The sequence below is a fragment of the Dipodomys merriami genome, unplaced genomic scaffold (assembly GCF_024711535.1).
Source record: "Dipodomys merriami isolate MVZ:Mamm:240054 unplaced genomic scaffold, mDipMer1.0.p SCAF_2, whole genome shotgun sequence".
In the NCBI taxonomy this organism is placed as follows: domain Eukaryota; kingdom Metazoa; phylum Chordata; class Mammalia; order Rodentia; family Heteromyidae; genus Dipodomys; species Dipodomys merriami.
Window position 1 is genome coordinate 117,871,249 of NW_027203381.1, and position 26,706 is coordinate 117,897,954.

Sequence of the window (26,706 nt, forward strand, 5' to 3'; positions counted from 1 at the left end):
TTGCACCTGTACTGAACACATGAAGATGTTTTCCTTATCTTTGGTCCCTACACCAAATAGTACAATCAACTATTTACTCTGCCCTAAGTGACTGAAGCCAGGAGGGATGGTCTAAGGTACAGGGAGGGATGTAGTTAGCTCATGTGCAAATGCTGCACCACTGTATAGAAGATCTTAGTGCATTGCACAGTTTTGTGTCCACAGAAGGCCCTGGAACTGGCCAGGCCCTGTCAGATCTCCAGGGACCACTATCCAATCAGATTTGCTTCACAGGACCGTCCCTCTCTTGTTTTCCTGCTGGCTGTCCACACATGACACTAACGCCGCGTCCTTCCTGGCTCTCTCCTTAGGTGGTCTCAAGAACATGACAATGGACACCATTCACATGAGCATGTCCAGCACCCCCCTCATGAAACACCCGGCTGGCCCTGGGCTCAAGGCCCAGAGACCCCGAGTGATGTCCAAGAGTGGGCATAGCAACGTGAGAATCGACAAGGTGGACGGCATCTACTTGCTGTACCTGCAGGACCTGTGGACCACGGTGATCGACATGAAGTGGAGGTACAAGCTCACTCTGTTCGCCGCCACGTTCGTCATGACCTGGTTCCTCTTCGGGGTGATCTACTACGCCATTGCGTTCATCCACGGGGATCTGGAGCCGAGCGAGCCCATTTCTAACCACACCCCCTGCATCATGAAGGTAGACTCACTCACGGGGGCCTTCCTCTTCTCCCTGGAATCCCAGACAACCATCGGCTACGGGGTCCGCTCCATCACGGAGGAGTGCCCCCACGCCATCTTCCTGTTGGTGGCCCAGCTGGTCATCACCACCCTGATCGAAATCTTCATCACCGGCACCTTCCTGGCCAAAATCGCCAGACCCAAGAAGCGGGCGGAGACCATCAAGTTCAGCCACTGTGCGGTCATCACCAAGCAGAACGGCAAGCTGTGCTTGGTGATCCAGGTGGCCAACATGAGGAAGAGCCTTCTGATCCAGTGCCAGCTGTCGGGCAAGCTCCTCCAGACCCACGTCACCAAGGAGGGCGAGCGCATCCTCCTCAACCAAGCCTCCGTCAAGTTCCACGTGGACTCCTCTTCCGAGAGCCCGTTCCTCATCCTGCCCATGACCTTCTACCACGTGCTGGATGAGAGCAGCCCCCTGAGGGACCTGACGCCCCAAAACCTAAAGGAGAAGGAATTCGAGCTGGTGGTTCTCCTCAATGCCACCGTCGAGTCCACCAGCGCCGTCTGCCAGAGCCGCACGTCCTACATCCCGGAAGAAATCTACTGGGGCTTCGAGTTCGTGCCCGTGGTTTCTCTCTCCAAAAATGGCAAGTACGTGGCCGACTTCAGTCAGTTCGAGCAGATCCGGAAGAGCCCAGATTGCACCTTTTACTGTGCAGATGCGGAGAAGCAGAAACTCGAAGAGAAATACAGGCAGGAGGACCAGCGGGACCGCGAACTGCGGACCCTTTTGTTGCAGCAAAGCAATGTGTGACTTCGGGGGTGCGGGGTGCATCTCGGCTTGCTGTACGGCTGGGCCACATCGGGTTACCGTCCAACACCATGGCTGTGGTGAGTGTGAAAAACACGTGGCTGCTTGTGTATAAAACTGAAGCCTGGACACAGCGATCCAGGGGCTGACTTGGCTTTTGCGTATTCGAGGGGCTTCCTTCAAAGAACTCTTAAAATTCCCCATTTTTGAAAGTGGAGCTGCAAGTCAAGGCAGCGGTTGTAGGATGAGGAAAATGATGTCCTGCTGGGTGGACAGATATGGAGCCATGCTGAAATCGAGAAGAAATGCATTTCTATGCAAGGAAGTATTTTCTACAAGAAAGTATTTCTTTGACCCAGGTATCAAAGGTGTTCATGTCTGATGATGGCCGTGTGTCTCGGTTTTCATTTGGATCAAGGCTTTCAGACATATTCTTCTGATTCAGGCAGAGAAGATGTTACACGAAATGAGACTTATCATTGTAGCTAGTCGTAGAAGAGCCAAGCAGGGCACTGTGCCTTGACAACCTATGGTCATTCCCATCGCCTTTCTTCCATAGACAAATCTTATGGCGTGAAACGTGGACCTGGGAGCAGCAGGGTGATGGCTCCAAATCCTGTCACTACTCTGGCGTTCCCGAGGCTTCCACTGGCTATGGGATGCGGGGGTGAGGGCCTTTCCAGGAGCTGGCTGGGGACATTGTTCAGCAGGTCTCAGCCCACCTCACAGACCCAACATCTGCACCTTGGAAGATCATGGCATGTGTGGACAGCTGAAGTGTCTTCAGGGTCCCATGCTCACTGCCCACGACTTTCCCTTCTTGGTTGCCTGGCCAATATTTCTTCCAGCTCTTTTAATTCTTCCCTATTCACAAAGATGTCTGCCTTTGCCCAGGGAGGAACTGCATGGAATTCCAAGCACAAATAGAGCTCTGTCATGCCACACCTGCACCTACCTGGCTTGATGATTAAACAGAGGTTTAAGCGATGTGTGGAAATCTGCTTGAATGCTGCAGTGTGAGGCTGGGCAGGGGCAGGAAGAAGAAGAGAAGCCAAGGGTAAGGAACTCTGCAAGGTGATCCTTGATCTTGGACCAAAATCAATCATTTCATAACATGTAAAGAACGTCTTCAGTATTTAAATACATCTCATACAACTCAGTGTTATGGAGGTGGAGTTTGGCCTCTGGCAAAATCTAGGAGTCTAGAGCCCCAAACTTCTTTGGGGGAAGAGACTAAGTGAGCTTGAGTTAGCTAAGTGTGTCAAAGGTATTGTAATACTCGTTTTATTCAAATCCAGATTCTGTCGTCGCTCAAGTAGACGGTGACCAGGCATGCACATAGGCGATGATTGCACGTGCGCACACACACACATTACACTTGTGATCGGCCCCCTAGACACTCAAACACATGCATTTAGTGCTCCAGTCTCTACACACAATTATGGGAAATATCCATGAAAGACATTGGGAATCCAATGTCCAAGGCGCCCTCCACAATTAGACACATCATTCAGCTCTGTAAGACCCTGAGCACTGAGACTTGAAAAAGCAAGGGAAAATCAACTGTGTTCACAATGATGATCTGCCTTATAGCACACTTAGCCGTATCTCTATGATTTACCACATTCACCAATGTCCCTTCATTGATCACAAAACAAGGAAATAAAGTTCTGGCTTAGAACTCAACTAATCTAATGCTAGTGTAAATATAATGGAAATAAAGTTTGTAAAGGCTTAAAGGAAAATCTCAACCCATATATGAATGTTTTCTTTGTTTTTGTTTTTTATTTTTCTGTTGATAATTTTGTGGCAGTTTTACTTTATCATTCTTCTTTTAAAAAATATTGCCTAAGTTCAAATGTTAGTAGGTATGTGCATTAGTGTGATCAGACATTAGCCCTTTTGTAATTGTACTTGTTGAGTCCATTGTATGCTGTGGTATAAGTGACCAGAAAGTAATGTCAGGGACATGTTTACATTCTCTCTGTTGCATTATTCATTATGCAGTATTTAGATCAATGTTGATTTAAATGTGATTAAGTTAGGAATCTTGCTCATGAATATTGGATATGAAAGTAACATTTAGAGAACTTTATGCATTTGCTTTCATTTGCACACAGGATGCATTTGCAGACAGATCTGAAGGGCTTGACTTGTTTAATCTGCCACACACAACAAAATATGCAGTGTCTTAAAAGCCAACACATGTGGAAGTCCACACAAGCTATTACAATGTAATAGTCAACAAGTACTTCTAAAGTTGTGGCTGGTTTGTTCCAGACCCACTTAACTATTAATACCATGTACAAAACATCATCTCATGATTATGTTAACATAATTATGTCTAGCAGTCTCATGATTGAAACAGATTTACGCTAAATATCCAACTAAGAAGTAAACGAACTAATGAAGTATCTATTTTGCCCCAAAAACATTGCTTTTTGTTTGTTTGTCTGGGTTTTTGTTTGTTTGTTTGTTTGAGATAAGGTCTATCTAGTTAGCTCAGGCTGGCCTCCAACTAAGATCTTCCTTCCTTAGCCTCCTGAGTGCTGAGAGGAATGTTCTACCATGCATACTGCCATGCCCAGTTGAGCATCTGCATTTTGAAACATTTCTAGTGCCTTAGGCCTTCTCTGTGAGAGTATGAGAAAATATTGGGCTGGATATGGAAAAACACAGAGTCAAGTATAGCAGATGAATATTAAAATGGCAAAACCAACATGGCGCTGCAGCCAAGGCCCCAGATGGCCAAGTGGAGATGCGCTAGCTTAGATTCACAGTGAGCAGTTATTATGGGGAGGGGTGGAGGGGAGAGGTGCACGGTCAATCCCTTTTGCTCGTGGGTAAATTGTAACAGAGAGTTTCTAGAAATCTAAAGTAACTGAATAATGGTGAAAAATATTATTGGATCGTGAATCAAATATTTAAGTACTTTGTTTTATTTCTTTCTTTGAATTAAATTGTTAGTCTCAATTGTGATTTTAATATTTAATATTGCTGAAATATAAATTAAGATGTATCTTTAGAGTGGCAGTTCTACTCCATTATGGAAACAGTAGCAGGGGGAGAGAGGGACAGGGAGGAGAAGAAAAGAAGATGAGAAAACGAGAAGAGAGGAGAAGAGAGGAGAGGAGAGGAGACTAAAAGGTTGCCATAGGTCTGGATTCTGTCTGCCCTCACTGCAATCCAAGGTCCAGACATTTGACCACAAGGTATAACAAGGACACTGTCACTCATGATCATCATTCTTGCTAGACTTTTCTTTGCCTGTGCAAAACTTAAAATAACTAGTTTGAAGTGGGAGTTATTTTTATCATGGCTTTATTAAAGATGCCAGCATTTCAAGTCTGGGTTTCTGTATTCTGTGCACTTTTAATCCAGCATCCGATTATTTGGTTCTGAATCTATCTAAGACGCACTTCATTTTCTTCCCCTGGGAAGATTTACACTTGAAATTCTGCAGTGTAACATTTCACTGCTGAGGATCAGCTACAAGAGCTTTGCCTTGTGTGAACTTGAGTTCATCTTTAATCAGAGTATCTTGCCAGATATCTTCAGGCCAGTGGGCAGCAGTGAGTGGTTTTCTGTTCTCAGAATAAATGTGACTGATGAGAGATACCAAAGTCCCCAGACTTAAAACTCACAGCGAGATGATATGATGAAAACTTTATCAGAACTTAAAAGACCAAAGGAGTTTAATTTCCTGAGGCACTGGTGTTTGACAATAAATCTGCTTTTATTGTTGTTTTGTTTATTTACTTTCTAAGGAAATCTTGACACAGTCCTGTCTTTACAATAAGGAAGGCAGGGGGAAAAATACAAGAAATATAAATAGCCTATAAGTTGAATTTTTAGTGGAAATTAGCTAGATTTTTAGTGGAATTTTGTAGGGATTATCAATTACTCTTCATCACAAGCTACTACTTTATTCCTCTGGCTTCCTGGGAGAAAATTTTTCCTAGCTTTTTAAGAAACATTCATGGATTAAGTCTACCATTTTTTCTAAAGGTTTTCTGCTAGATACTTAATTTAAAAAAAAAAAAGCCAGGAAGCAGTGGCTCATGCCTGGTATCCTAGCTACTCAGGAAGCTGAGATCTGAGGATCACAGTTCAAAGCCAGCCCAGGCAGGAAAGTCTGAGACTCTTATCTCAGAAAAAGCTGGAAGTACTGTGGCTCGAGTGGTAGAGGAGTGTTAGCCTGGAGCACAGAGAGGCTCAGGGCCAGCGTCCAGACCCAGAACTCAAGCCCCAGGACCAGCAGAACAAAAACAAAATAAAACATCAATAACAAAAAACCCCAGTGAGGCAAAAATGAAGTTTCAGTTACTTTACTTCATCCTCTGAGTCCTTCATCACCCTACCTCCTTGACTGTCTGTCCATACCAGCTCATCTTTCTACCCAGTCAGATATTTCATGAACAACAACAACAAAAGAATCAATCCCGATTAAAAATCGCAGACATTTAGGTAGTCAAGCATTGATGATTGACTCTATATAGGGATTGTGTAAAAGCAGAAGACCAAGAAAAGGTGGCTAACTGGAGTTAATTGTTCATTCCTAATACAATAACTGATTTCAAAAGTCAGAGGGCATACCTGATACAGGCTTGAAGGTCAGCCCTGGAGCTGGGGATGCAGCTTGTGGTAGAGTTCTCGTTGCTCTTGCCTAAAGCCTTGGGTTTCATTCCCAGCACCGCAGAACAACACCCAGCGATTTTACATGTATCAACAAAGGATCTAGCCTTCCAGACAGCGTGAAACTGCAGCCTGAGGAACTCCAGCAATACCACAGCTGTGCGGCAGGTTGCATGTTTGCTCGCTTTTATCCTGTGCCCCGTGTGGACTTTGTTAGGATACCATCTGTGCCCTGCTGTCCACTGTCTGCAATACACCACGCAACTGCTCGGCAATTCAAAGGGTCTTCAAGTGGAGCCACGAGCCTGTGTAGTTACTTGTCCAATCTGAAAGACCTCTGGGAAGGATTCATCTACTCTCAAGCGATGCTCGTTTCTAAAGGAGCATGAACATGTGCCCCTTTACTTTGAGGTAACAGTGTTCATACAACTAGTAGCAGAAAAAATAGGGGCTACTCCAAAAACGTATTTCCATAGCCAGCAAAATAACGTCTAGCAGAGCACTGGGTCCCACCTGCGCCTCTCTTGCTCAGCGTAGAGCTGTGGACTCTCAGAGTAGATTAGACTAGAGGGGAAAAGACCTGCCTGACCATGGACCTAACATCACCATCCACTGGGATAGGCAAAAGCCTAGAGGCCAGTCTTCATGGTAGAATTTGGCTTCGGATTCCTCTCCAGCACTGGAGAAACAGAATCAAAATAATTGGGAACGCTGAGATGTCTAACTTCATCTCCCAAGTTTCCATTGTTTAGCAGCACAAAATGATATAGTGCTTCACTGTAACTTTATCTTGATTCAAATCTAGTATCTAGAATCCACACTTCCCCACCTCTTGGGATAGCTCATTTTACTCCTCAAAAACATTCAAGTTAAATAAATGAATATATATATATATACATATATATATACATATATATATATGGTTGAACACACTCAAAATTAGACCCCAAGGGAATGACTACAATAGGTTATATTGACCTATTCTCTTAAAAATAATAGTAGCCCAAATAATTATTTGACCTCTTGGCTTATTATTTCTAGTACTGTTATAATAACCAATATAGTTAATGTTATGGAAAAGTGAAGAGTTCCCAAAGAGGCGAGTCGCGTCCAGATTGAAGGAAGGAATGTCTCCCATCCGAGGGCCTGTGAGAGGAACAGGGGTGTTGCCTTAAACCAAATCATTACAGGAAGCATGACTGTATCGGGGGCTTTTCTACAAAAACAAACTCCAGCTCACAAAAGGAAGCTGTGTCTGTCAGCTGACACAGGATTAAGCAGTGGAGGGAGGCGGGATGACAGCCAAGTGGCATCTATTTTTTGAGGAGTTATTTCTGTAGGGTGTCATAGAATTGTTCAGTTAAAAAAGAGTTCTTTGATGAACAGACTCTCCAATCCAGAAGGATCCACTCCAAGATCCCACTTCATCACAAGGAAGGAAATCCCAAACAGATTCAGATTTTATAAGCTGATTTCTCAGAATCCCTGAGGATATGGCTACCCAAATCCCAATCATACCTTTTTTCCTCTCTTGCTACTTGCCTGATCTCTCCAATGAGTGGTCCCATTGGCCTTGGGTTTTTGGGGTTTTTTTGTTTTTGTTTTTAACTAGCATTGGTTTTGACTTGGCAGAATTGTGCCTAGTGTTTCTGAAGGCTGGTGTGTGTTGGAATCCTTACACTGACTGACCTTACATGGCTCTGTCTCTGTCACCACTGAGATGGGTCATACCATGGCTGTGGGTTTTAATACAAACTTAACTTCCTAAGCAAGATTACCTCTATTCATCAACCCCCTTTGTATTTTCATATGTATCCCTATTTCCTTTCTCTTTCTCCATCTTTAGAATCACTATAACCTGTGAAACAAGAGCCAATGCAATAAAGCTGATTTTTATGATCCCCGGATTTCTCTTCATTCAGTGGAATGATAGAGCCGGGGAGGGGTGGGGGCAGGACTCTGGGTCAGAAGTTTAACTACACGTGCCTTTGAACTAATTGTTTCCAGTCACAGTAACCACAATAATTATTAAAAACACGTCTTAAGTGCTTTGTTGTTGTTGTTGTTTCTGGTGTTGGGGTTTTGCTTGCTTTTGGAAAGAAGGGTTTGTAGGGAGTTGGACCTAGAAACATATAGATTTGGTGAGGAGCCAGTAGCTGAAGCACAGCAGCAGAGATGGAGAGCAGAGCTGCTGTTGGAGCATCCCAGGTTGAAGTTTAGAGGCCGGGCAAGGATAGCACCCTGGGCTCAGGGTGTGTTTCACCAGAGAGTAGTTCAAGCTAAGTTATTCCTGATTCCACTTAATGTGTACCCAGGGAAACGGGGCATTTTATCAATTACTTGATTTCCAAAATAGGTCCTTTCCTTAGAATATGTAAATATTGATTAGGAGGCAGACATTGTTCTAAGAAGATTAAAAACAGATTCCTTTTTTTTTTTTTTTTTTTTTTTTTTTTTTGCCTGTCTTGCGGCTTGAACTCAGGGCTGGGCACTGTCCCTGAGCTTCTTTTGCTCAAGACTAGTGCTCTAACCACTTGAGCCACAGCACCACTTCTGGCCTTTTCTGTGTATGTGGTACTGAGGCATCAAACCCAGGGCTTCATGCATGCTAGGCAAGCACTCCACCATTAGGCCACATTCCAAGCCCCTAAAAGCAAATTCTTGAAAAAGCCATATCATACATATTTTTCCCCAGTTGGTTTTCATAACAAACTTACCACAAGCTTGGTAGTTCAGAACCACGGAAATGTGTTGTGCATTTATTTATTATACATTTCTAGAGGTGAGCAGTTACAACAAGGCGTCATCAGAATCATCCTCAACTCCGCAGCTTGCCGGAGAGGGATCCTCTGGGCTCTCTAGCTTCGTCACAACCCTGTAAGTCCCTTAGGCTGTGGGAGCTTCATAACGTGGTGGTAATTTTCCTTGTGTGCTTTCCTATCATCTCTCCTCTCTCTGTATGTGTCTGTCCTCCTTGTTATTTTCTTCCAGTCCTAGGGCTTGAACTCTGGGCCTGGGTGCTGTCCCTGAGCTTTTGTACTCGCGGTTAGCACTCTACCACTTGAGCCACAGCTCTTCTAGCTTTTTATGATTAAGTGGAGATAGAGTCTCACAGACTTTTCTGCCCAGGTGAGCTTTGAACCTCAATCTTCAGATCTCAGCCTCCTGAGTAGCTAGGATTACAGGTGTGAACCACTGGTGCCTGTCTCCCTTTGTAAATGACGGCAGTTGTGTGTCATTGGGACCCGACCTGATGGCTCGGATTTCAACTTGCTCACCTTTGTAAACATTGTATTTTCCAATGAGGTCACTTTGTGGGGTCCAAGGGTTAGGACTCCAACAAATCTGGATTCAACCTATGACCTGCTTCTCTCTCCCAGGGTCATCCGTCTCCAGTCAGCCTCCTGCTCCGCAGAGCAAGGGCACTGTCCCAGGAGAGGGTCCTCCCTGGAGGATCAGAACGCCTCACCTCTGTTACTATACCAGCGCTGCGCTGCCAAGTCCTGCGTCCTAGACAGAACAAGTTAACCGCAGCAGGCATTGCACCATGGTTTGATCGGCCCAGGGTGGGACCTTCAGGAGGTGGAGCCTAATGTAAGAAAGTTAGGTTATTGGGGGCTCTCTGGAAAGGGGACACTGGAAATAGTGGGACTGAGCCCTTTCCTCGTTTTCCTTCCCTTTCTTTTCTTGCTTCCTGCTGAGCAGTGAGAAGCTTCTTCTACCCCTTGCTTGTTCCCCACCATGATGTGCTCAGCAAGACTTTTCAAATCCTGTTCTCAAATAGTGAGAGGCTAGTTGTACCCCTTCTGAGTTAATCATACACTGGGCTTCCCCTCCCAACTGCTGTCTCAAAGTTCCTGACGGTTTCCCAACAGCCTGAGAGCCTTGGAAACATTTGATCTCCTGATGCATTTCCTAACGGTGCAGTCTGCCACTGGTGAGCTTCCGTGCCATCGCCCCCGTGCAGCGCTGCGGGCATTACAAGCTGCAGTGTGACCGCTGGGTGCTCGTGTTTGCTTTATGCTGCCTCACGTGGCATCTCACCGCTCGGAGGACAATGCTGGACAATAGTGTGCTCCCTCCTAAATCTCTCCTCCAGTGCTTGACAGCCCCCACCTCGTTTCTTCCCGCTCCCTGGCCATAGATTCCAATGCCGTGTAAACCCTGTCCACCGTCCCCACGGACTTCCTGTCAAGCCAGGGTCTTCTCTTCCATTCTAGTCCAAGCTCCCATAGCTCAGGTCACTCTCATCCTTCTGTGCTGTTCTGATTTGTTAAAGATGAGCCAGGGTCCTTTACACTCTCTACTCTGCCTTCTAGTCTTCCCCCTTTCAATCATTCTCATACCCCACCCAGAGTAGCCATTCTCAGGCAGCAATCTAGTCCGCTACTACAGCTAAATCCATGCAAAGCTGGGGATATTCGCGTGTGCACAGTGCAACGAGAGAACAGAACTGAGAATTTGTACAATAGGTCTTTGACAAGGTTTGAGATATAATCCAAAATTAAATGAGACAAAGAGCCACCAGGAAAATGTAAGCTGCCCTTAAGGGAAAAGCAAATTAACAGAGGCCACAGTGGGACTGGTCTGGATGCTGAAATTATTACATAAAGATGTCAAAACAGCTATTCAAGCTCTGACTGATGGCATGGGAAGACAACTCAGTGATGGTTTGCCTGATACATGTGAGGCTCTGGGTTAATCCCCCAAAGGAAAGGAAAGGAGAAGACAGACAGACAGAGACAGACAGACAGACAGACAAGAGAGGAAACAGGAAGAAAATAAGGAAAGCTATGATATATAAAGGTACAGTGACAGAATAAAAATGTAATGAAGAAATTTCACCAGCAAGACAACATCTATAAGAGAATCAACTTGAAATTTTAGAACTAAGAAAATAAATATTTGAAATAAAATGTGTACTTAGAGCCACACATGATATCAGCTCCATGGAGGGAGAGAGAAGGACTGTGACCCAAGGCCACCTCTGGGAAAAGTGAGAACTTATCTCACAAACAAACCAGGCTTGGTGGGCAATGCCTATGGTCTCCCCTGCTGGATAGGTGGAGGTAGGAGGATTGTGGGCCAAAGGCAACCTTGGCAAAAAATGTAAGACTGTATCTGAAAAACTAATGAAAGCAAAAAGATTTGGAGTGTGGCTCAAGCAGTTCAACTTCCACCTAGCAAGTATAAGGCCCTGAGTTCAATCCCCAGAACTAAAAACTAAAATTGTATGTATATACACATGCACTGAATAGATTTAATAGAAAATTGGACATGAAAGAAGAAAGGATAGTGCTGGTGGCTCACGCCTATACTCCTAGCTACTCAAGAGGCTAAGATCTGAGGATCCTGGTTAGAAGCCAGACCAGACAAGAAAGTTCGTAAAACACTTAGCTCCAATAAACTACTCAGAAAACTGGAAGTGGTACTAGCTCAAGAGGTAGAGTGCCAGCTTGAGCAAAAGAAGCTCAGGTGCAGCACCTAGGCCCTGAGTTCAAGCCCCACAACTGAAAAAAGAAAAAGAAAAAAAAAGAAAGAATAGTGCAATATAAAACAGAATTAAAAAAGGACTAAAAGCAAAAGAATTTAATGAGGGGCTGGGAAGGTGGCTCAGTGGTAGAGCGCTTGCCTTGCATGCATGAGGCTCTGGGTTCAATTCCTCAGACCACATAAGAAAAAAGAAAAAAGCCAGAAATGGCGCTGTAGCTCAAGTGGTAGAGCGCTAGCCTTGAGCTGAAGAGCTGAGGGACAGCGCCCAGGCCCAGAGTTCAGGCCCCACGACCGGGCCTCTCCCCCCCCCAAAAAAAAGAATTTAATGAATGCCAGGGATAATATCAAATGTCTTATGTACAGACAAGCGCAGTTCTAAAAAGAAAGTAACACAAGAAAATAATGAAAATTGATGTCAGAAATGACCTGTGTTTGGTGAAAAGCATGGATTCATGAATCACAAAAGCATAGGGGACCTCAGGAAGGACACACACATAAGGAACTATGCTCAGGAGCATTTCAATCAGACTACTATAAACCAAAAATTAAAATTCTAGTAAGACCAATAATACTAGTAATAAATCTTTCAGCCCAGCTGCTGAATCCTGGCTAGTTAATCCCTGAGACCTAGAAGATCATAACTCCAAAGCAGCCCTGGCAGAAAAGTCCAAGATTCTATCTCCAATTTAAAAAACCCTGAAGTATGTCTCAAGTGGTAGAGCACCAACCATGTGTGAAACAGTGAGCAAACTAACATACCAAGAGCTAGTATGTGGAGCAGGTGGAGCTCTCTTATACCACTAATGGACCCATAAAACAGCACAACCGCCCAGAACACCAATGTTCACAATTCCGCAGGTGCAATTGCTCTATCTTGGTTTTATCCTTGCAGGTTGGATTTAAAAGTTGATGTACATGCTGAATGGCTAGGAGGCTAGTTAGAATGGAATGCGGCTTCCTTAGCCCTGGGTGGTCCTGAGCATCTACACATGCCCAGGCTGCCTTCTGTTCTCCAAACATGAAGACCTGGGACTCGGTCCGTGGATCTGATCACAGCACCTCCCTCATTCTTTCAGAGCTGAGGCATGCGTCAGTACAGCCACTCAGTGTTACTGCCCCTGAGGGGACGGGTGGTATTTTTGAAGTGTGCATTGAGTGTTGGACAGTTCTCTCTGAATGTACTTAATCCTCAGTATTAAGACAGGACATCTCATCAAGGGGCCAAAAGCGTAGCCTACGAAGTGGAAGGGACTTGTCCAAGGTCCCTGCACTCATTTAGTTTTCTTGTTGCTGGGACTGATAGCTGAGTAAGGAACTTCAGGGAGGAAAGGTTTATTTGGAGTCAAGATCTCATAAGTTTTAATCCACATACCATCAGCTGACCTCACTGTGGCCTGTGGTACGGAAGATGCTTGGGCGTCATGAAGGCTAGAACAGCATGAGGGAGAGCAAAGTGGCTCCCCTCCCAGAGGCCAGGAAGCAGCGAGGGAGGCAGGGAGGGACAGAGGACGATGCATATCCTCCTTCCACAGTGTAGTCTGGTGACTACGCCTGCCACAGAGGTCCCACCTCCCGGTAGCCCATTGAGCCACGAACTCCTCAGTGGCTAGATCCACTGAAGCCAGCACCTTCACGATCCAGTCATTCTCAATAGCCCACAGGCTGGGGACCGAGCAAGCCTTCCAGGGCACAATTTATACACACAAGTTTATATAAACAAGTATACCCAACTGATAAGTAGAAGAGATGGATCCATATCTAAGCATTCCATCCCCTTAACCCCTCCATGTCTCCCCAGAGGGCTTATGATCCCAGGATGTGTCAGCTCGGGCTGGCCGATGGTCATCCAGGCATCGTCTTCTCCATCACAGTGTATAGAGACCTTCCTCACTGCCTGGGCAAATTCTGATTGATCGAACACTGTCCTGTGTCAGGCTTATGCAGATGGCCTGCTGAGCATGCTCTCTGGAGCAATGCCATCCTTTGCCAACAGGGCCGGCACCAGCAGTGCCTGTGATGAGCTGTTTGCCACACGGCCCATCACAGCATTGTCTTTCTCTTCTGTTTGCCCGCTGGTGGTGCCATCTTTGTGCGGACGCAGCCTGTGCCTCCCTCCGTATCTCCTCTTACCACAGAGCCCAGGCTGGGAGAGATGCACCAGATGAACTTCTGGGGATTTGCCACACCATTTCACTCTTGGGCTGTTGGGAGAAAGAAAGGTAGTTTGAGTCTCCTCTACATTTGAGGAAGTCCGTGTAATCACAAGCTGATGGCTGCAGGTGAGATGTGAGGCAGGAGTGACTCTGGAGTCCCCTCCAAGGAGTCCAATCCAACATTTGCACCACTTGCTGTCTGGGGAGAGAGCTGATTATCCATCTTCCCGAGGACTCCTGGTTCCAGAAGATGCAGCACTCCAGGCCCAGGGGCCCGCCTCTGGCTAACAAGGGCAGGAATTGGGGGGAGGGGCCGGGAGCTGGGAATGTGGTCTCAGGAGAGCTGAGTGACGCATGAACTGTGTCTACGACCATGGGGGAGCATTCAGAGGAGGGCCTTCCTGAAGGAGGTCAGTGACAATCATGGGAACAGACTGGCACTGAAGCTGGGAGTAAACTGGGGCAACTGGACTCTAAACAGGAATGGACACGTGCAAGGGACCCAAGCAGTTTGCCAGAGAGCAAGAGAGGCTCCCATTTCCCGGGGCTGAGAAGCAAGCAGGCCTGTGGAGAACTTCTTTGGTCCTGAAGGCTCACATTCCAGGAAATTACACCCCAGGCCTCCACACAAGGCTGCCAGCCCTCACCAGGGCACCAGACAGGAAAGGATTAGATCTCAAATGCCCGCCATAGTGTAAACAGTGCTGCCCATTGGCTCATACGATCTGCAGACTAAAAGACACATCTGTGATAGGAAAAGGATGCATGGGGTTTTGAGCTGGACCCAGTATAGAAGAATCACAGTGTAGACACTCAGGGCTGAGAACGCCATGTATCCCACTACAGAAAACAAGGCACCAGTCAAAATCCAGAACCTGAGCGCTGGTGGATCATGGTGGAGGCCACAGGGATATCTGTTCACATTATGGCTAAGGAGCAACTCTCTGTCTGACCCCCAGATCAAAAGCTTGCATAGGCTTAGCAATCATCTATCATGAGATGGGTACTGTCATCTGGGATCAGACACAAACAGAGCTAGAAGGCTCAGCAATGTGACTGGTCAAGTACCCAGAGCCCAGTGTCCTGAACTTCACACGCACTGCATCTCTTTCTCAACTACACCAGTGACAACCTCCATGAGCAGGCCAGACATTTTGTGGATACAAATGTAGTAAATTCTGCTACTCTATTGCAACTCACTCAGGGGAGGTATGGAGGGTGGGCATGCAAAAAGACCATAGAGAGGGACATTTCCCCCTTTGATGGTGGTGCTACTGGGAAGTGACAGGAAGTGGAGGAGGAGGAGGAGGAGGAAGAGGAGGAAGAGAAGGAAGAGGAGGAGCTGCTTCAGGGGAGGAAGTCAGGCCATTGGAGGCGGCCCTTAAAGGGAATTCTAGGGCCATGAAACTCCCCACATATATGCACCCATTTTCCAGCTGCCATGGAGCAAATGGTTCTTTTGTTTTATGCTCTACCTCAAGATGCTCTGCCTCTCCACAGGCCCAAAGCAAAGAAGCCTCATTCCGCTGATGCAGCTGTCACAGGGCTCACAGGCCTATGAAGGGCTGAGTGGGGTCCTTGTCACAGCAGTGCACAGCACTGGGCGGACTTGGTCCATCACTCCTGCGAGGCACAGGAGTGGACATGGATGAGGGAGTGGGAAAACGAGCACCCCTCCTACCTACTCAAGAAGTGCGTAAGGAAAGGAAAAGAAGAAAGACATGTGTACACTGGATCCCTCCACAGGGTGACAGAAAGAGCAGTGTCCCCCACCCCAGGGTGACAGCCATGGAGCCCAGGTTCCAGGATTCTGATGTCTTCTCACCAAGCCAAGGCGCCCTCCCTGGCTGCAGGGGCCCTGGCTCCTGCCCCGCCCATTCCCAAAAGACCTGGTTCCTGGCAGACACGGCTTCATTTAGCATCCAGTTCTATCTCTCATGCCCAGCATGGCCGATTTCCTGCCCCAAGCCTCCACTCTTTTTCTCTAAAGACCCCGATGCTTCTCCCCTAGAGATGGGTTCCCAGCACGATCCTGGCGCCTGAGTCACAGCCAGCATCCTAGCCCGCGGGCCACCAGCCCACTCTGCCAGCTGGCCACGCAACTCTTGTTTTGCTCCTGAGGAAAAGTACCTCCTATGACCATCAGAACGCCAGCCAGAGGACACGTTGGGATCGGGCCTAGACTAAGGCCAAAGGCAACAAGCCCCGGGCGAGAGCAGGGGTGTGGAGTCCCCGCCAGTCACGGGTGCCCCTGGAGCACCCTGAGGGTTGCCCTGAGGTGGTCATGGGGTGAGCAACAGGCTTCCTTCCCTGACACACAGAGTCTCAACCCTGCCGAGTCCTGAAGGCCAGACCTCTCCTCCCACACTGGGGACCTTCCCTTGCCGCTCACCTCTTGCATTATCAAGGCAGGTCTTGCGCTCCAACTTCCTGGATTCTTCACCAAAAGCTTCAAAGTCTGGTGGGTTGCCAGAAAATAAAATAAAATAAAAACCTTCTCCATTGGAACGTCTTCCATTAATTGTCATATATTGAGCGAGAGTGCAGCCTGGTGCGAGCAGGAAGACCCCTTTCTGATTCACTACTTCACTCACCATGCCCAGATCTCCACTGGCACCTAAAAGCCACTAAGCAGGTAGAGATGGGGTGGATGAGCATTTTGATCTTAAAGGGCAATTGTGGAGCCTTTTATTCCACCAAACACGGGAACCCATGAGCTTGTCATTCCTAAGTCTCATCACCATTGGAGCAAGACAAGAACTGTGCTTTCTGCCAACTAACTCCCCTTCTTCCCTTCATGCTGGATACCCATGCTCTCTCAGGCTTAACTCGAAGCTTCTTTCTAACGATAGCCATGTAGACAAGAGGACTGGAAACTGCCACAGGCTGGTAGGTGAGCCTGGCCTACAGGGTCACCCATCGGCAGAGATGTGCTCAGCCCCCTCTCTGCCCCCTGTGCACCCTCCATGTTCTCACTGACCAGCCTCGGGAGACCTGCAGTAGCAGGCTTTGGCAGGCCTTTTGTCCCCGGAGGAAGCCCTAGCTCTCTGTTATCAGATAATGTCTATAAAGACATGGCCCCTTGCTTCCTTCTCTCCTACCCGGTCTTACCACAGGGGTTGGATCTTTTCTATTATTTTACCTCCCCCCCAAGCAGATATTTCTGGACAGAGTCAATACATGGGACAGCTCGGTTCTTGAGCTCACAGGGAGGTACCATTCTCTCCATAGCCATCTCCTTTTTACATTTTTCCCTCCTCAACCTCTCTACTTGCTGGAGACCATCACAAAACAGAAGCAGAGTTTGGGGCTGAAGACTCTGGGATGGAACCCGTCAATCTGCCTCCTGGAATTCTTTCTGATCCCCTGTCCCTGACCTAACAAGGGTACGGGCCCTGTCCTTCCTGGTCTCATTCATATCCCCCACGTGTCAGTGAAGACTAAAAGTGATTCTCCAGGAAGACAGGTGTGTGAGGCCCAGAGATCAGCCCCAATCATTTGAATCTGTCATCCAGGCTAGGAAATGATCTTCCTGTTTTTCTTTCCTACTTTATAGTAACCAAGAAGTCTCTTCTTCAGTCTCAGCAACGTCAACTGTGATAGATTCCCATGATGGAAATGACCACAGCTAACTTGGGTGACAAATGTCTCTCCAATCCAGGAAGACATCCTGGCAGTGAGGGCCAATTCTGGGGACCCAGAGTCCCACTACTGCCCAGACCCACACAGTTCTTTCTCCTGAAGCGTTCATCTCTCTCTCCCGGAGCACTTCCTCTGTTATCACTCAGAGCAAAGCCAGGAACGAGTAAGTGCTTTCGAGTGTTTACTTGGTTGTCGAGTGTTGATAAGATGTTGGCCCTCGTGTGGTTCTGGATGAGACGGACACGCATCTTACACCCCAGCCAGCCCTGGGCTCCGTGAAGGGCTGGGGGTGGGTGATAGCTTTTAAATAACACCCAGTTCTAGGGTTTCAGCCCAATGTTTGCTCACCAATTCCACATGTTTAACTCATGAGAGACGTGTTTATGCTGCGTCTGCTTCAGGCTCACTTGGTTGAGTGGTATCCACGGGTACAGGTCCAGTGCCAAGACAGAGGAGGAGCCTGCTGACCAGGAAGAAGAGGAAGGATCAACAACAGCAACAAAAAAGAGCGAGCTCAAAGACCCTGTCCTGCCCCTGGCCCACCACCTGATGAGAGCTTGTTTCTACTGGCAGAAAGCTAACCTCGGTCTCTGGTCCCTTTGAAATGACTGTCAGACTGTCTGAAAACCACAGCCCATGGCACAGATTTCCACATTGCCCAGCAGACTGGAGTGCAGGAGAGCGGAGTGAGGGGTTCACACAGGAGCCAACTTACACCTCACTCAACTGAAGCTGCAGCCTGGTCCCCTGAGACGCAAATAAATGGACTAATAAGGACTGTCATGAGGTTGATGATGACGCCGCCACATTAAATAAACACTGCTAAAGCCGGAAGTGGTGCTGTGGCTCACGTGGTAGAGCGCTAGCCTTGAGCTGAAGAGCTGAGGGACAGCGCACAAAAACAAAAATAAATAAATAAATAAACACTACTGAACTGCCGCTCACCTGTGCCCGTCTGTGCCCGGACTTTCTGCCTCCCTGGGGAGGTGATCGAGCAATGTGGTAAACCCAGACTCTTGCTCTTCTGGCCCCCAAATGAAAGCAAACAAGCTCAGGTCTTATTGCATGAATAATCCACTTGGACAGAAGATTCCAGATATGTGCACAATAAAGCCATCACCCTGATTGGTGTCCCCCCAACAGACCTCCTCCTCCCTAGAGATCAGTGCGAGCAGACCCTAAGGTCAGGAAACACACCTTCCCCTTCCACTACGCCATGACATTGCACTGTAGACACGGGTGACAACAGTGTCCCCGTGTCCCCTCTGATCTGCCTTCCCTATGAGAAACCAGGCAGACAGAGAGACCCACAGAGGAGGACAATGCATGGAACAGAAGCAAGGTCTGGACAGGGAACTTGGGTCCTCAGGCCTTCATAAAGCCTATGCATTATGTAAACATTCAGCTGGGTAGAAACTTCGCTTACAAAAACTAGGGGATCAGAGAAGAAAAACTCTAATAGAGGAGAGCATTTCCTAATCGTTACCCTTTGCGTTCCTTCGTTGTTCAGACCCCAGAGTCACCCAGGGTCACGGGTCCCAAACCACAATTCCTGCACACCCAGATGCACAGTCTTTCTGGACCAGCAGGCGGCCTGGCCCACAGAGGACTTCCCAGCCTTCCCATGGGCTTGATAAGCAGGGGCAGAGCAGGAGAGAAGATGGAAACAAACCTAAGCAGAGGAAGGAAAGCCCAGCGCTGGCTTGGTGGGTCATGGCCCCTGCCCTGATTCTCCTTTAGTGGAGGACAGTAAAGTGGGGGTCCTGCTGGACACCTCAGGGGCAGACTGACCTGAGCAGCCTAAACCCAGAGACAGAGTGAGGGAGAGCACGCAGGTGCAGCGCATGGCCATTTCCTCCCCGAGCAGGCCACTGCGTCTCCACCGGACACCGAGGCTGTCCCCCACCCCACATTCCAGCTCCCACTCTGCTTCTGTCTGCGCCTCAGTCCCACCCTGCCTGTCTCAAGAACACTGCAATTCATGAACCTCCCCTTCCCACCTCGCCATCTCCTGGAGAATGGAACTCGGATGAGTAGGAAATGGTGTAGATGGCCGTTCTCCTCCACAACAGGAGCAGATGCCCTGCGCTTGTCTGACTACTGCTGCTGTGGGACACTGGAGCACAGGGGCAGACCCCCACCAGCACGGGACAGGGACGTGGGACCCTTCAAACCTGGGGGTCTCTGTCTTCCAGTTGACAAGTGGAGGGAGCGATGGCTCTACCTGACAGAGGAGTGGCTGTGTGGCATTATCTCAGCACACCTGTATGAAGGGGCCTGGGTGGGAAAGCCCTAGGACCAGGGCCTCGTCTTCCCCTCTCCAGCCAAAGCTCCAACACCAGCAAAATCTGCACAAGCTACAGCAGTGTCTACCCCGTCCGTCTCCTCCCCCACCCACCAGGAGATGGACAGCAGGGAAGGCCGGCTGCTGGGAGGGGAGGGCAGCGTCTTCGATACACTCGCCAAAGGTAGTATCCAGGATCTGCTGTGGGTCACGCGCAGTGCCACTCCGTCTGCATGGAGTTCCCATCTCACAAATAAAAATCTTCCACCTGGGGCTAGGTGCCAGCGGTTCATACTGTAATCCTAGCTACTCAGGAGGCTGAGAGCTGAGGATTGAGGTTTGAAGCCAGCCTGGGCAGGAAAGTCTGTGAGACTCTTATCTCCAATGAACTGTAACAACAAAGCCAAAACCCAGAAGTAGAGCTGTGATTCAGAATGACAGAGCGTTAAGCTTGAGCAAAAAAGCTCAAGGATGGTACCCAGGTTGTGAGTTCAAGCCCAGGACCACCATCAAAAACAATTGACCCTCTGAGGGCATGATACATGCAGAGGAGCCACAGGTACCTCCCCAAGGAACTGAGATCTGAATTCTGAGGAGCTCTGCAAACTGAGAAGGAAGGGGAATGATTCTTTTTTGTGTGTGTGTGGGGGGGTCCAGTCGTGGGGCCTGAACTCTGGGCCTGGGCGCTGTCCCTCAGCTCTTCAGCTCAAGGCTAGTGCTCTACCACTTGAGCCACAGCAGCACTTCCGGCTTTTTTCTTTTTTCTTATGTGGTGTTGAGGAATCGAACCCAGGGCCTCAGGCATGCAAGGCAAGCACTCTACCATTGAGCCACCTTCCCAGCCTCGGGGAATGATTCTTTCCTGGAAGATGCAGGTGCTGAGAGGCCCAGCTGGTGGTGAAGGGGGCAGTGAGCAGTCTTGGGACACGGAGCTGAGAAGCTGGGGAGTCAGGGGCGGGGTGGAGTGAGGCTGAAGAGGCGGGTCATGCACACTGGCGCTTCCTGATAGGTTAGAGACTGTTCTCTACATCCTCAATGAAGATAATGATGTCCCAGCACTGGATGGATAGGTGCTGTGATGTCTCTATCTTTAAGATGAAGGAACCAACAGAGAAAGAAACAACAGGGATGCGGCCGAGCCGCTGGGACTCCAAACTCACACACTTCATGAAGACACAACACGGTGCTCAGGGCAAACCGAAATGGATGGCTGATGCCAGAAATTGAGTTTGGATGACCACAATAGAGCAGCAAAGACTTGGAGTATTTTGACGTCTTGTATTTTGGAGAGTAAAAAGAAGATACAGGGTTTGGTGGTCGATCTGTCACAGGGTGGTGGAAGGATGGTCCCAGGACAGGGCAAGTGACCTCCCTGAGATGAGGTCACGAGCAGGGGGAGGGGTCGGGGGGAGGAGAGGAGATCCAGTGTGGCCGGAGTGGCAGCACCAGCTGGGGCCACGTCGCAGGAGTCCACTGGGACCGACAGAGCTGTCAGGACGTGGCATTGTCCTTCAATGAGATTCTTCTTGATTTTGACCCCACTAGTGTCTTCCTGTGTTTCTTAGGAAACAGTGCATGGGCACATAAGGAATGGAGCTTCTGTCTCCACTGTAGACTCTCAGTCAGCCCAGGGGACCAGGGACAAATCCTCACATGGAAATGAGCAATGATTAAGAAGAGGAGACTCCTGAGTCTGACACCAAGCCCTGCCACTAAGGAGCTGTGAGATTGGTGTCCTTGGACAATCTGCTGATCATCTTTCTAAGCCTAACTTTTTCATTCATCTTTTTTCTTTTGGTCGGCTGTGGGGCTTGGATAAGCCTAAGTTTTGCCAGCTTAGAAAATATAAAGAGATAAATATAAGAGGTACAGCCCAGAGCCTTCATGCAATCACCCAGAAATGGTAGCCATTACTCTCTCCAGTGATGATCTTGGTAAGCGACAAGTTTGGGACTCTTGCTTGTATCAGAGCTTTCTGCTGGGACCCATCCTTGCTCTTTTGACACTGAGGCCTCTCCTGTAGGAGAGGCAGAAGGATAGCTCTGGGCCAAGATCCCAGGCGAGATCATCCATCACCTTCCTTCCAAGTTAAAGAAGCCCCACCTATAAAGTGTGCTACATGAGAAGAACGGTTTCCAGGATAAGAAAAGGATTTGAGAAGAGTTTCCAAACAGACCACCGTGGACAACCCCCTTTACATTGGGCCTTCCTCTTTCCTCAAAGTTGGGTCCCAAAGGAAAATGGTGGAACTTCCTGTCGTGTCTAAAGGTTTTTCTTGGGAAAGAGGTGATGGTGGGCTGGGTGCCCTGGGACCTACAGAGCTCCAAGGTGCCTGGGTGATGTGTTTAGCAGTGCTGAATCTTCTTCTTCCTCTTCCTTTCTCCTACCCCCTCCTCTTCCTTCTCCTTCTCCTTCTCCTCCTTCTCGTCCTCCTCCTCCTCCTCCTCCTCCTCCTTCTCCTCCTTCTTCTCCTCCTCCTCCTCCTCTTCCCAGTACTGGGGCTTGAACTCAGGGGTTAGCATTCTCCCTTGGCTCTTTTGCTCAAAATTAGTGTTCTTCCACTTGAGTTACACCTTTAATTCTGTTTTTTTGTTGTTGTTTTTGGTCAATTGGAAATAAGTCTCCCTGGCATTTTGACTGGGTTTGTTTCAAACCTAGATCCCCAGATTTCAGCTTCCTGAGCATGAGCCACCAGCACCCAGCTCAGTACTGCTGAATTCTCTGGCTTTCTTGGATTGATCATGATACAGCTGATGTGTACATTGCTTATTTTCTTTGCTGAGGCTTCTAGAAACTCAACTTGTTTCAGGAAATGGTGGGTCCATATGTTGCCTCTCCCACTGCAAAACAGGACACTGAGTCACACAGGCTGCTTCTGCCCAGAGCACTGCGGCCTCTGCCTCGTGTGGAGCAGAGGGGACAAATTGCCCTGTAGATCTTGATTTCATAGTCTGATGGTTTGAAGGAAAGAGGAATTCCTGGCTATCGCAGCCTCTGTTTAGGATAGTTTATGGGGAATCATGGAGTCTTGACTAGAAGGCAGGGCTCTGTGGGGAAGGGAGCCCCACTATCCACAGGGCTCTCCCTTTCCTGCAACCCCGGGCACCCCCACATAGGCCCATCACATGCTGTGATGCCCCTTGACAGTTCCATTTCCCAGTCATTGCCCCCTCTACCTACAAAAGAGAAGCTAAAACCTCATGGAAGGGGTTGTTTAAAAACTCATCTTCTAAAGTAAACCATGCAACTTGTGGGCAGGGATGGGAAAGGAAAACAGAGAGAGCAAGGGAAGGGGTGACATTGTCTAAAAAGAAATGTACTCATTATCCAACTTACAAAACAGTAACCTTGCTCTACAACATCCTCATAATAATGAATTATATGAAAAGAAATCGTTTTCTTGACAGAAAAGAGGAAAGCACAAAGCTACACATATGCTTTTATGTACTGGGGAATGGGAAGTACAAACCGAAGCAAGCGTGCACCTGACCCCTCGCTCACCTTTGTCAGGGTGGCAAGCCCTGTCTGGAAACCCAGGAGGCGGGGCTTCAGAAGAGACCCCTGCATCTTTGCTTCCTGGAATCTGTTAAAGAAGAGGACAACGCAGCCAAGATATTCAACTGAGGTTTGTAAAGAAAACATTGTCTCCATCTGGGTGTTTTTTTCTTTTGAGGGGAGGGTTGGATGGAGAGATGCGGTTTAACAAGAAAACTGCTCATGGACAGTTATGGAAATAATGACTCTCTTGCCTGTTCCTGTGTCTCTGGCTACAGTTCCAGGAAGCAAAGTGGACTGGGGTTTGCCAAGTACCTGGAGAATGCAGCCAGGGTGGATCCCAGAGGCTGGAGCCGTGGAAACCGCATTGTGAAGCAGGTATCAGAACAATGCCAAGACTGGCATGCATTCGGTTACAAGTGGAAGGAGGGAGGGTCTTGTTTCTGGAGCCTGGCTAGACTTCAAGATGTAACCAAGAACGTACTTCACCTGATTCATTGCCCACACACACTACAGAAAAATGCATCTCGGGGCTCTGGCGTCCACCCACATGAACCTCAATGGATTTATCTTCATGCTCTCTTAATAAGGTCAGTCTATCACACGCCAGCCAGTGTCTGAACTGTTGGACTTGACCTTGGAGATCGTTTTAGAGAATTATAACTCATAGAACAAAGGCCTGGACAGTATACACAGAAACCATCTGGATAAATCCTATAACCAATGGAAGCAATTCCAATACCCAGATCATCTTCGATTGTCGGCCCCAGAATCTGGTTTTAAACTCTGAGATAACTCCGTGAGATGATGTTTTGTGTGGGTCACTCTATATCTATCAGCGAAAGAGAAAATGATGCTGTACTACATGTTTATATATTTGGAGTTTAAAAACTCAAAAATACAGCTGAGAGCAGGTAGCTCATTCGTATAATCCCAGCCACTGAGGAGGCTGAGATTCTGAGTATCACAGTTGGAAACCAGCCTGGGCAGGAAAGCCCATGAGACTCTTTCTTATTTCTGCTTAACTACCAAAGAGCCAGAAGTGCAGCTGTGGCTCAAATGGTAGAGTTTCAGCCTTGAACAAAAAAGCTAAGGGATAGTGCCCAGGCCATGAGTTCAAGCCCAGTACTGACATACATAAAAACAACAACAAAATCTTCAAAAGTCCATGTAATTGCTTTTGCCAGTCAGAGGCAGAATTTCAATTCCCAGAGATGATGAAACCCAAGCTCAGAATGAACAATTGCGACACAGTCATTCATTCATTCTCTCATGTAGTCAGCAGTCAGCCAGCCAAACTGTGCATCCTGTGACCTCAAGGCCTGGGCACTGGGCTGGCCTTGGGTGAGGTGAGGATAGTCCGTCCCTGCTGGGAATGCAGAGAACTCACCAGACACGGTGACACTCCCATGGCCACCGGAAGTCAACAGAGGGAGGAGTTCTCACCCCAGAACAGAACACTGCGGTGCGGGTCAGAGATAGTGGGACTGGGGGAGGACTCAGGGCTACGGGGTTTCTGATGGCTGTCCAAGGGTGGCCACAGCCAACATGGCAGCTGCAGGAACACAGGCGCAGCAGGAGCGCCTGAGCCAAGGGGGCTGTGGGAAGCAGAGGCTCTGCGGAAGGAACTTTCTAGATTTATTTTTTTAAGTGATCATGGAGACCCAGAGAAGATGTCAGAGAGGAGCACAAAAAATAAGCCCGAGGGTGCGGATGGAGGATGGAAGGTTGGTCTTCAGCAGAGCGGTGCTGACACTGCAGCCCGGTCTGGCTCTGGCTGGTCTGAGCTGGGCTGGGCTGGGCTGGGCCGGCTTTCCACCTCACCATGCGGTTCTCTCCACTCATTGTTCCTCCACACCGGATGGGGACCGCGCCAAGGGGGTCTTAGCAGAGCCAGTGTCATGTTGTTTGAACTTGTAGTCTCCAAAACAGCTCAATGAACCTCTCTTCTTTATAAAATCCCGACCCCTGGCATTGTCTTCCAGTAACAGAAAACTGATGGATACAAGCAGTGTCCTGTGCGGGGTCGCTCTGGTGTGCATCACTCTGTGCTTGGTTGGGAGGCCTGTGACATCAAAGGATCCAGGAGAGCCGTGGTTCAAGCTGCAGGCTTCAGAGCCGCTGCTCTCAAAAGCTGGACCTCATCACAGCCTGTCAGCAGATCCGTGGCGCCTCCACCAGAGCCGTGGCAGAGCACTGCACATGCCCCGGCCGCCGCCTCCCTCCCTCCCTTTCCTTTCTGGAAGTGCGAAGTCTCAGGCTCAGCCCGGACCTGTGCCCTGGCATCTTTTAGGAAGAGCCTGAAGTGATTTCTGCATGCACAGGAAAACCTGAGCTGCTCTGGCCTTCATAGACAGAGCCTCTATAACCGGTCCTCCCTACCTATACCCAGGGCATGGCAAGAAGGAAAAAGGAGGAAGACAAGGAGGAAGGGACAGGAAGAAAGGAGAGAGGAAGAGAAGGGGAAGGGAGTGGAGGAAGAAGAGGGGAGGGAAAGGGAAGGGAAAGAAAAAGAACAATAGAATGATGTTAGGAAGGAGAGATGGCAGACAAAGGGGAGGAAGAAGGGTAGAGGAGAGAGAGGGGGAGGGAGGAAGTGGAAGGAGAAAGAAAGAGGGAGGGTAGAGGAGAGGGAGAGGAGGGAGAAAGGGAAGAGGGAGAGGAGGAGGGAGAAAGCTGGGGGAGGGAGAGGATTAGGCGGCTGAGCTTAACTTCTGCGGGCTGTGCCACGCCTTTGTTGCTTTTCCTTTATTATCACACCTGAGTTTGGGCTTGCAAAGCAGGACCGGAGGGTAGGGATTTAAAGACCTGAAATCAAAGGCCTGTTCTGTTTTCCTGGACAGGCTACAAAGGAAGGCTGTGTTCACTGTTCCTGTAAGGACAGAGCCGTGTGGGTCCCAGGATTACTGAGATTCGTCATCCCGCAACCCGAGGAGGAGAAAGCCCACGAACCCAGTGGGCCTGCCCGCACTCACTGAAACCCTCAATTAATCGGATCAGCTTCCGTTTTCAGGAGAAAAGCAAATACCAGGAAAGCAGATGATCAGGGGCGGGCCTCTCCCTCCTTCCTTGGGTGACATCAGCGTGAGCGTGCTGGCAGCCTTGGCTGCCGGTGCAGGAGGACATGTAGCTATTGCCAAGGCGTCTGCCCAGGCAAGGGACAGGCTGCTCACCCAGCTCCAGCAGGGCTGGGGCCGTCAGATTCACACCGGTGGCCTGTGCACTGGGGCTTGAAACACAAGGACCCTTTCAGCTGGGTCTTCCCTGAGTCTGGGGATTGTACAATGCTCACCTACCAGTGGGTGCTTTGCAGGCCCAAGGCCTCTCACCTCCCGCCGCCTGGGCCTCAGCATCCACCCAAAGCCAGCAGCAGGAGTGGAGGTAAAGGGTTCTCTTTGGGAATAAAGCTCAAAGCTACACACCATCCAAAGAAACTCCAAGGCAGCCTGGGAAGCTAGAGCCCGGTCAGTGGCGCCACCTTTTGGATGACAGAGGTATTGATTGCCTCC

At 48.6% G+C, this 26,706-nt stretch overlaps 1 protein-coding gene across 4 annotated transcripts in view; it reads left to right on the forward strand.

Moving 5' to 3' along the window:
• Kcnj15 (potassium inwardly rectifying channel subfamily J member 15) overlaps positions 1–8,029 on the forward strand; it is a 46,907-nt gene extending 38,878 nt beyond the window's left edge. For all 4 annotated transcript variants that reach the window (XM_070030681.1, XM_070030679.1, XM_070030683.1 and 1 more), the window contains one exon: positions 351–8,029. In XM_070030681.1, the coding sequence (XP_069886782.1) occupies positions 365–1,498 (1,134 nt within the window). In that variant the 5' untranslated portion in view covers positions 351–364 and the 3' untranslated portion in view covers positions 1,499–8,029. The remainder of the gene's footprint in view (positions 1–350) is intronic.
• The last annotated feature ends 18,677 nt before the right edge of the window (positions 8,030–26,706 follow it).